Genomic DNA, 10923 nt, shown 5'->3' with positions numbered 1-10923 from the left:
ACCGGCCGCTACTACACCGTCGGTTTTTGAACCCCGTTTTCTCGATTTCAGACAGATTCGTGGTGAGGGGGGGAGGGCTGGCTGATCGTGCACCACTCTTTGTGCAGCTTCGAAACTTCTAGTAAGGTTGTTTGGGTTTTTTTTTTTTTTAAGAATATATATATTTTTGTGTACTTGTTGCTTGTGCTTTATTTAGTAGTAAATTGTGGAATAGAGTGATTTATTGTTAATTTGGCAGTAGCGGTTTTTAAAAACCATATACTGACTGAAACATGAGCCAGAGCTGATTGCTTTATTAAGCTAATAATGAATGTTAAGAGTACATATTTTCAGGATCATTTGCCTAGTGAGCTAAACTTGTATTATAGGCCAATATTTTTTAAAATAAAGCTTGGTCAACCTCTATGTTACACATATTACAAGATATAGCACTTTCAAAAAGAAAACCTAAACCTTTTAAGAAAATTTCTTACAGGTTATGCTTTTTATTATAAAACCTTTTATTATAATTTGTTTCAAGTGCCATTAGATTACATATATGTAGGCCTTTGGTATAATGCTTTGTGTACAAAATGGTAGACCTTGTAATTTTAAACAGGTACATTTTTACAGTGTTTTCTTATCAATTTGCTATATTGCACAGAACCAGCGTGTCTTTCTTAAGGGTTTTACAATGGTTTTTACTAGGTTTACATGTTTCAAACTACACTGTCTTCTACTGCCATTTGGAATACCAGTCAAAGCAACGTTAGGAGTTTGTCCTCGCCGATCGCAGACTGTGTCCTCTGGAGTTCTGGATGGTAAACTATGGCAAAAATGTTGAACACGCAGTATTTGATACAGATTTACGTTTTTTATCATATCCTATCATCACTAAGCTGCTGTCTGAGGTTAACTTAGGGCCTGATCCTGCATCCGCAAAGCTCAAGGGGAGCAGGGTTGCATCTTCCATGACGTCTGTCTCATACACTGGTTTAGCAGCTCATCCTGTATTCTTCTCCTCTGAAATAAACCTACTTATCTGGCGTGTGTAAACCGCGTAGGCTTAGCTGCCCACCCTGCATCCTCCTGGCGTACAGTTAAACCCGCAGCCGACGTAGCGTCCCGCTCCCCCTACCAGTAACGCCACAGGAGCTCAAAATGTGTTCGGGTAGTCCCACAGCTTTGATGCAATAAAAGGGTGTCTTACCTTTGTTGGAAGGCAGTGTCTTTTGATAACAGTTATCTAGCCCTGGAAGTGACACAGAACTCTTGCTAATCATATGTAAACACTTTTCAGTATAAGCTTCAGTGGTACAGTTGAACCAGAGTGAATGTTTATCTCCTCAGAAACACTCCTGCAATATTGTTATATTGGATCATGCTGCTAATGTAACTTGGGATACAACTCCTCTCATGGTGCTACAAACCTCCCTGTCTCATTCAGATGTATTTTTACCCAAGGGAAAAAAAGTGGGAAGGGTTAGGAAGGACAGATGCCAGAAATAGAGACAAATTTCCCAGGAGAGGAAGAAGAAATCCTGAAGGAAATTAGGGTTTCATCACAGAGAAAAAAAAAAAAAAAAAAAAAAAAGGACTATACTAGACCTATAGTTGTATGATATATTTTTATACTGTGACTTAATTTGTCATTAATGAACTTTGTGCAACACCACAATGTATTCATATGCACTTGCGAAAGGAAAAATTGGGACATGCAAATTCGAACGCTGACAAGCCCAGCTCTCCTTCACAAAACCAGGCGACTGCTAGTTAGGATGAAATGTGGGCTTCTTATATGGTGTGGAGTGAAGAACATGCTGTATATGACTAAAAGCCTTGGAATTTAGACAGAAAACTGGGGAAAGTGTATTGGGGAACGCTGACCCCCCCAAACCTGATTTGGATTGCGGAAATTGTATTTGTAGCTAGTGGAAAAAAAACTGTTTGGGCTCAGATGCTAAAACGTTTTGGTGATAAGAGTTTTGAGTCAAAAATAGAGGGGGGGTGGGAGAAAAAAACCAACACAGAAAACCCTGCATTCCAGACTGAATTTGTATATGTTTCTTGCATTTAAAATTTGCTATCCTGTGATATGGGAAATTGAGTTGCTTATCATGTATATGTACTTTAAAATGTATTCACAAACTACTGTTGTATTTGTATAAAATATAGACAAAAAGATTGCATATATATTTTTGTGTATAAGCTCTGTAAAATAGCAATCACATTATGAAGCTGCAGCAGAACTTCATTTTAAACATTCACATCCAAAGAAACAGACTATTTATTGTCCACATACCCTGACTATAAAATATACCTTGCTGCTATTAAACAATAGTGCTGCAGCTTCTTGTGGCCTACAGTGTTATGTTTGCTGTACAAAAATATGTGAACTCCACAAAATATATCAATAAAATTACAGAATGGTTTTAGTTAATGAATAACTTACGCCTGGCATTTCAATAGATGCTCTTGAGCTGCGTCTTTGGGACTACAGGGAGGAATGACAGGGCACATCCGGCTCTGCGGGTTGGCGGAGGCGTCACCGCCTCTCTAACGTGTGACTGGTAAAATGTCAGTTTTCCAGAAAATCCTGCAGCAAAAGTACCTGCGTTTCGTGGTTTCACCGAGGAGCAAAGCGGATGATGCTGCTGTGTGACGAGACAGATCCGAACCGAAGGAAGCGTTGAGTTTGCCGTCAAGTTGCTCTTTGAGGCGCTGGAAGGTGAGTTTGGGGGTTGGTAGCGGGACCAGTCGTTTGGGAGACGTAGGTGAGTGGTTCTCCATCATTTCAGGTTAGTGCAGGTCGTTGACGTCGATGGTTACGGTTTGCAGGATGAACTGTAAGGGCGTAGTCGGACACAGCCTGGGCATTGTCTCTGAAATACGTCCGGGAGAAGCTCCGTAGCGTTGACCCCATGGCTCTCCTCTCTGCTCCAACACTGGAGAGGTCTGACTCTCCGCCGGGGGAAGAGGCGCTGCGCAGCCAGCTGAGCGCCCTCTCGCTGCTGCAGAAGGTTGCCTCGCTGCTGTTGCACACAGTTGTTCCCAAGCGTGGACTCTTCTCCAGCGCTGCACGTTTCCCTGTGTTCAGAACGTGCTCTCGTAGCGCCCTCAGCACTGCCCGTGTTCTCCTGCTTTCCTCTCTTCTCCCCGTCTTGACCTTCTAGATTTTTTGCTGTTACCCAGTCTGGGAGAAATTGAGTTGTTGCCTTTCACCTTCTCTGTGTGCGCAGGCATTCTTCCTTTCTTGTGAGCCCTCTCCCTTCCCTCCGAGCTGACATCACTCCTGTGCGAAGGGTCCCTGACTTGCTTGAGAGGGTGGGCCTTGTTACGGTGGGAGTCAAAAGCTCTACAGATGCTCTACGGTATGAAATACTCTGCAAAACCATTTTTACACACACACACACCCCCCGCTGTGTCGCTGTCTTAGCTGGTCTAACCCACCGTTACTGAACCCACGCGTCCTCCAGGAGCGGAAGAGAAAGACCGCTCCCGTTTCCCCCGTCACTCTCCTTTTCCTTCCCACCTCTAAGCATGCCTTAGAATAGAAGAATATTTTTTGACAGCGAAATCCAGCGCTGTGGTGGGGAGCTGCTGCTGGGCCAGCGAGAGCCGAGCAGCTTCGCGCTGTTGGCTTCCCCGCTTTGCAAATCAAAACATGGTGTTAAATCAGATAGAAACAAAGTTTTCCGAAGCGGCCGTTGGCACAGCGAGGGTTGGCGGTCCCAAACGGGCAGCGAGTAGGACAGCAAGATAAGCTCTGTGACAAAATTTAGGCTGTGCTCAAAGTTGGGCAAGCGTGGTGGGGGATTAACAGCTGCTTGCCGTTACGAGCCGGGGCCTTCGGCAGACAGACGGCGGCGCGGCGTGCCGGTGTTCTGAACGACGGGGGACACTGCTGTTGGCAGGGCAGACCCCAGCGGCAGCGTGAAGCTTCAGGTTGCTGCTCGCCTGCTGCCTCCCAGGTAACCCAGTATAAACTTCTCTGCTCCTAATAAAGGTGTAACGCCTTGTCCGGTATTTTTAGATCGTTACAGTTATTTGTTGTAATGGTGTGTGTGTCCTCAAGAGATGAATTTTTGGAGAAATGAGTATTTTAAGAACCAGACTTAACAGTGGTGTTCTTCGATGCCATCATCATCCCACACTCCTTGTCTCCTTCAGGGACGTTCATGTCATAAAATCGGCAGCCACAAAGCCGGTTGGCATCAGAGGGGACCGAGGAGCCATCGGCCATCGTCCGAACGCTCAGAAAAGGGGATGGTAATAATGGACGCTGTGCTCGGGCTGGGAATGATTGGGATTGATCCTCGGCAGCTTGCCCGTGGCACTGGTTTTCACTGTTGTGCTGAACTGCAGCGTCCGAAGAAGAAGAAGAAGAGTGGTTTAGTGTCGCCGGCTCAAGGATCAGCCAGGTCTCTGCTTGGTGTCGGTGAAATAGCGCAGAGAACCTGAGTATTAACAGCTTCTGGCTTAAGCTTCGAGGGGGGGGTGTGTGTAGTTGTGTGTGTGTACACGTACGTGTGTGCGGGAGGGGAGCAATCGACCCTGGAAAAGCTGAGAGATGAGTTCTGGTGTATTTTGGCTTTGTGTTTCCCGAGTCCAAAATGAATCGTGCCGTTTGTGAAGGTATCTCCTAGTTCACACGGCGCGTGTTTTCCCGGGCGAGTCGGAAGAGTTTCTTCCACATACGTGATTAATCTGTGAGAGACAGGAATTTGTCTGAGGGACGCACAGGTCCGGCGAGGAAGGTGCGTGTCAGCCCTCCGTGTGTAGCATCAGGTGCCATTTAGCAGAGACGCTCTGCAGGCTGTGCCTCCGAAATTAAGCTCAGCTCTGGCTCGCTGCCTGTGTGTCAAATTGTTAGGTCACGGGTAAATCCTTAAGTTCCCTCGCAAGCACTTCCACTGAAAATGAAAATAAAGCACAAGGTCTGCGTGGGTAAGAGGGACACGCCACAAATGGGTGACGTCCCAGCTCTAGTGCAGGAATATCGAATGTCTAACGGTAACGGCAAGTAAACACGGGCTGAGCTCACCGCAGTCTGTCCTGACCTGAGAACCGTCTCCTCTCACGTTGTCAGTGACCAGCCCCGTGTGCCAGCGACGTGTTACAGGGTTGTCCCACGGTTTTATGGGCTCTGTTCAGCTTCGGCGTGTTTTTACAAGAGGCTTCTGCTTATTCCCTGGCGCAAGCCTCGTACCAACCTACTGCAGCTACGTGGCCCTGTTGAATCGGCGGGTTTAAACCCCTTTCACTTAGGGCCATCTCCTGCTACCTGGCTGTGACCCACCGGAGTGCCCAGGCCATCGCGTCACCCCCGTGGTGACGCACTGCTGTAGGCGATGCGTTTTTCTCATGAAGCATTAAAGCTGGGCTCTAGTCCTTCAGCTACAAGTCTCATGTTCCACCATGACTTTTTGTCACCTCCCTGTGACCCAGCGAAGTCAGCTTTGCTCCAGGGGCAGGGCTGCAGAACTCATCGTGGTCAGTTTGGCTGAGGCTGCTGGGTGAGGTACCTGCCATAGGACAGCAGGAAGCCTGCCAGGACATCTTTATCCCTAAGTTTAGATTCTCTTAGCTCTTCTCAAGGTGAGATTGTCCCATTGTCCCCTGACAGCAGCAGATTGTCCCAGGTCGTTACCTCTGGTCCACCCTGGTCAGGAGTGGTCACAGATGCCCCAGTACGTGGGCTGTGAAGCTCCACTTGCCTCGCCAGTGCCTCCAGTTAAAACCCGGAGCATTCAGGTAAGGAGAGCCTTTGCTTCATGCACTTGAACACATGGAGTAACCTCGCTGGGAAGGAAAAAAACGTCAAGCAGCTGTTTGGCAACGTGTGTTTGAAACTTGATCTTATTATTTATAAACCAGGGTGTAACCTTTTAAAATGTTTATTATTATTATTATTATGTCTCTCAGCAGTAAAATAGCATCACAGTTCTTGCAGATACATTTGTTCTTTGTATTCGGATTTACCTCCGACTGCTTTCATGAAAACTTCCTTGTACTCGCTATTCCAAGGTGTCACTTGTCTCACCAGAACAACCAAACTCTGCAACATGAACTGGATCCTTTTCTGGCTTGTGCTTGTTGTTAAAAAAAAAATATAAAAGGTTAATTAGTGGCCTATCCTCAGAGCAAGCCTGTGCATGGACTGGCTTCACATGCTGGTGTCGCTTACAGCAGCGCCATTGATCGTATCAGAACTGCTTTCAGGCAGCTCCGAATATCGCCTGAGGTCCGTGAGCTGTGACTGGAAGCAACAATTGGCCCGTGAAACACCGTATGTGTACAGAAGAATGTGGGTTCATCGTCACATCCTAAACTGAGATCACAGGGACTGACCGTACATGGAGAAAAAGGAAAACTTTGGTTTGAAACTGGGAAGAAAACCTCTTGGGAATCACTACGGCACGGGCTAAGGAGCGGTGGTGGTTTGAGAGTAGGACTGTGATTTAGGTGCTGAAGAGATAATTTTGACTCCTTTAGCACGATTATGACATAATTTAGTAGAAATACAATGCTACCTCTCTATCGTTGAGCGGTTCTTGGAAGCCACTGGACAGCCAAGCCTTCCAGGGTGTGTTTTTACATGTGCAGAACCCAGTCGGACAAAGGAATAAACTATACGCTCTTAAACTCCCTGAAATCAGTTCCAGTCCCCAGTTCTGTCCTTCCCCTCGTTGAGACACAACCTGGGCTGTTAAGAGCCTTGGTCAAAATGGAACGGTGGTGGTTGGTGCGTGTCCTCTGCTGTGGTGGGTTACAGCCGTATCAGTCCCGTAAGGCCATCGGTATCGGGGCTGGTTTCTTGTGTCCAGCAACTCAACAAACAGCAGCGGTAACAAACAGTGATGGCGAACAAAGAGTGTCCATATTCCTCACGTACAAGTGAAATGTGAACGGGGAACCGAGCGAGACTGATGCTTCTCCCCTGGAAGCACAGATGAGGTTGGGCAGCTGTGGCAGCATCGGATGCGCGGGCATGTTTGACTTGCAGAAATACAACACACGAGCTTGGAACGAGCCCGTCGCTGCGGCGGGTTATGGTAGCTGTGACGTACTGCAGCCCTCGGGACACAGATCTGTTTCCCCCTTGCCGCTTGCCAAAGTGCCTGTTGCATTCTCTGCTGCTGACATCTGGCTTGTACAGCCCCCCTTTTCCATGTGGAAGTGGTGGAGAAATGGGGTGGTTGTGGCTGGAGGCTGCTGTGGGTTCTCCCAGGGAAGGACAGTCAGGGGGCAGCGTGTCCCCAGCAGCCTGGCTCCCCAGGCCACGCTGTGACCCCCTGCTCCCGCCCGTGGTCATGCTGGAGCTAAACAGGGCTTTGGCAAGGACGTCCTCCAGCGGTTGTGTCTCATGAGAAATGGCTGGGCAGAGTCATCAGTGGATTACAGGAAAATGATGTTTATTAAGGATAAAAGCCTGCTCGCTTTTAAATCCGCTTTAACTGTGCTCACATTGAAAGACACTGGATATCCCCCTGCTCCAGTCCTCAGCAGTCAGCTTGAGACAGGACAGTGAGTTACAATAGGGCTGTTTAAATCCCAAAATACTCCCCTCCTGCTGGTCGGAAATCCAGTGTATTCCCCAAAATGACACAACATGACAAGGGCCATGCAGGAGGGTTTCTAACAGGAAAAGGTAACAGGAAAATTACTGGAAAAGGGACAGCTGGAAGGGGTGGGGAAGGCGTGGAGTCTGCAAAACAGTACAGAAGGTCTGCTGTATCCTTCTGCATGAGACTCCAACCAACACAACTTGGGAACGGCCCTGACACTAACCCTCTGTGTTATGATCCCAGATTTCTCTGCAGTGCTCTGTAGAACTGACATCTCCAGCCACGCTCCCACAGCTGTCAGCTGAACAGGTCCGCTCTCAGGCCCTTCATCCACGCATCCTTCTACCTACTCCTCTCCCTCACCCAACTTCCCCTTTGAACCTTCTCTGCCACCTTAACCTGACGGAAACAGGTTGTAAGAAGGGCTCTTCTCCCGTGAGAAGGCTGAGGGTTCACAGCAACGGTGTCTGCTGCTTTTCTATACTGTATGTCGCAGAAGCCCAGGCAGGGACTGGGGCCCCAGTAACACTCGGCAAAGAGGCATCAAAATCCTCCTTTCCAGTTCCGTCACAATTCACCTGCCTAAAAAACATCCTCTCTGAAGATCAGAAGCGAAGACTTGTGTACAAGCGTGTAATCGCAGTGCTGCTCGGCAAAGGAGAGGGAAATGCCCGCTGTCTCCATGGCTCGCTCACTGCGTATTTAACCCCGCACTGCAGCTCCTTCAGCCGGCCGCCCACCCCCAGACCATCCCTGCAGGAGCCGAGGAAGGGGCAGCGGCAGGGTGTCGCCAGGACAGCTTTGTTGTGTGTGACAACAGCAAGCTGGCACACCCAGACTCCCCACTCTCGTTCTCCTTTGGGCCAAGTTTCCTCCTCTGGGGATTACGATGACAAATTTCTGACAGTTAAGTCTGAGCGCTGGGGACGGTCTCCATGGCTGACTCGCTGCAGAGTGATGCTCTGAAAGCCTCTGCCTGAGCTACAGTTCCAGTGGGGTCCGAAGATGTCTTTGGGACGTTAGGTTTGTCTGTTGAGGGAGCAACGGAACCTGCCTCAAGCTGGAGAACACTCCAGTTCTCTTGCATGTTCTGAGCACCCTTGAAACCTCCCTCAGCGTGTCTGTGCTGTATTTTACTCCTTCAGGGAACTAAAAAAGAACTGAAAACACCAGTGCTGCCCAGAAGTGAACTCCGGAGCAACCGGCACTGCCGATCTTTGAAATCCCCTGGCAGGATCTGGACTGGCAAAGCCAACAGAGGAGGGTTCTGAGGGGGTGAGGAAGCAGGATGTGGGGATGAAGCTTTCCAAGATACTTAGCACATTCAGAAAGATCCGTACTGGAGTATTCAGCAGCCCTTGGCTGTACAGGTCCCATAAGGGTGCTCTGACTGTGGGCGGATTTCTGCAAACACACTTTTATACCCGATTATGCCTGCCGTAGCCCCGTCCTTTCAGCTGCTTCCCCTGCCAGTGACTGGGAGCTGTTTAATGCACCTGGCGATGATCGTTCCTGCCTGGAACCATGGGGAGATGCATCCAGCAACCGCTGCTTCATTTACTCCCGGGGTGCTTTGCCAGAGGCGTTCAATGGGCAGATCATCTCTCCCGGAATAACAGACTCATTCTGGCTGGAAGAGACCCTTAAGATCATCAAGTCCAGCCGGATCATCAAGTCTTTCCTTTTGAGACAGAAATGATGTGAAAAACATGTAAGTTAGTATCTTTGTAACTTTAAATCCATTTGCCTTGACTTTCTAGAGATTTGCTTCAGGGCTGGAGAAGACCGTTTCCAGGTGACCCTCCTTGGGCTCGGCTAGCTGTGGCAGGTGCCGTTCATTTGGGTGTGGGCGGGGGAGTGGTGAAGAGAGGATAAAAGGCTGTGCAAGCCACTGCAGAGTCCTTTCTGTCAGGAAAACTCTTCAGTCTTCTGTCTTAGAGGCTGCCTGTTGTTTTCTCTGTCTTATTATGCCATCACCCATTCCTCTTAACTGTTTTCTTCCTTTGGAGTTTTCCCCATCTGCAGATTTGCGACCCTGCAGCAGCCCCTTAGTTATCCCTGGCAAAGACAGCAAAAGCTTCTTGGGGGGAGCTCCTGCGGTCAGAACTCGCCGCTTGCCTCCACGCCTGGCCTGGTGCTCCATCGACTGGGATCAGCTCTGCCTCCTGCAGCCCCTCGGCTCTGGGGGCTTCGGTGCTGTCTACAAAGCCACCTACCACGGTGCAACCGTGGCTGTGAAGCAGGTGAAGAAGAGCAGCAAAAACCGTCTGGCGTCACGACAGAGCTTCTGGGCTGAGCTGAACGTAGCCCGGCTACAGCACGATAACGTGGTACGTGTGGTGGCTGCCAGCACGTGTGCCCCGGCCAGCCAGAACAGCCTAGGCACCATCATTATGGAGTACGTGGGCAACATCACCCTGCACCACGTGATTTACGGCACCGGCGATGCGTGGAGACAGGGGGAGGATTGCGACGGAGGATGTGGAAGGAAGGCCCTGAGCATGGAGGATGCCGTGTGCTATTCATGTGACATTATGACCGGCTTGGCCTTCCTTCACTCGCAGGGCATTGTGCACTTGGACCTGAAGCCTGCCAACGTCTTCATCACAGAGCGGGGGGTGTGCAAGATTGGAGACTTTGGGTGTTCCCAGAAACTGGAGGAGGTCTTCTCCCAGAGCCCCCACGTTTGCCAGCAAGGGGGCACGTACACCCACCGTGCCCCCGAGCTCCTCAAAGGGGAGAGGGTCACTGCCAAAGCGGACATCTACTCCTTCGCCATCACCCTCTGGCAGATCGTCATGCGCGAGCAGCCCTACCTGGGCGAGCGGCAGTACGTGCTCTATGCCGTGGTGGCCTATAACTTGCGCCCTTCGCTGGCCGCTGCCGTGTTCCACGAGTCCTCCGTGGGCCGGCGGCTCCAGGGCATTATTAGCTGCTGCTGGAAGGCCAATGCGGAGGAGCGCCTGAGCGCAGCCCAGCTGCTCCCCAGCCTCAGGGCCCTCCAGGGGAGCCTCTAGCAAAACTTGGGACTCTTATCGTTTCTTTTATTGTCGACTTTTCTGTCCCTCCCTCCGCCTTCCCTCTGAATGTAATGAATCGGTGTGATCTAAAGGCTTTGTGGCCCTTTTTTATACAAAAAAAGGAAAAGAAACTGTTTTGATATTAGAAGATTATAAATAAAGAGATTTAACTAAACCGTGAGGTTTTATCGTGGGAGGGGATAGAGTTGAGGATGGAGACGCTGCCAGATGTGCCAGCGGAGAAACTGGGGAGGGCGATGTGCAGAACAGCAGTTGTTTTCAGATAAGCAAAGTATAGAAAAGGGCTGCGTTTGGGCGGTTCTTTGTACATAATACTTCTCGGTATTTCAGATACG

General features: G+C 49.4%; 1 protein-coding gene across 1 annotated transcript; it reads left to right on the top strand.

Moving 5' to 3' along the window:
• Positions 1 to 9514: 9514 nt before the first annotated feature.
• MOS (v-mos Moloney murine sarcoma viral oncogene homolog) lies at positions 9515 to 10564 on the top strand. The gene has a single exon (XM_010144299.1). The coding sequence runs from the start codon at positions 9515 to 9517 to the stop codon at positions 10562 to 10564; it is 1050 nt and encodes a 349-aa protein (XP_010142601.1).
• The last annotated feature ends 359 nt before the right edge of the window (positions 10565 to 10923 follow it).

The sequence above is a fragment of the Buceros rhinoceros genome, unplaced genomic scaffold (assembly GCF_000710305.1).
Source record: "Buceros rhinoceros silvestris isolate BGI_N320 unplaced genomic scaffold, ASM71030v1 scaffold44199, whole genome shotgun sequence".
Lineage (NCBI taxonomy): Eukaryota > Metazoa > Chordata > Aves > Bucerotiformes > Bucerotidae > Buceros > Buceros rhinoceros.
Note: the sequence above shows the minus strand (reverse complement) of the source record. Positions and strands in the feature narration are given on the sequence as shown.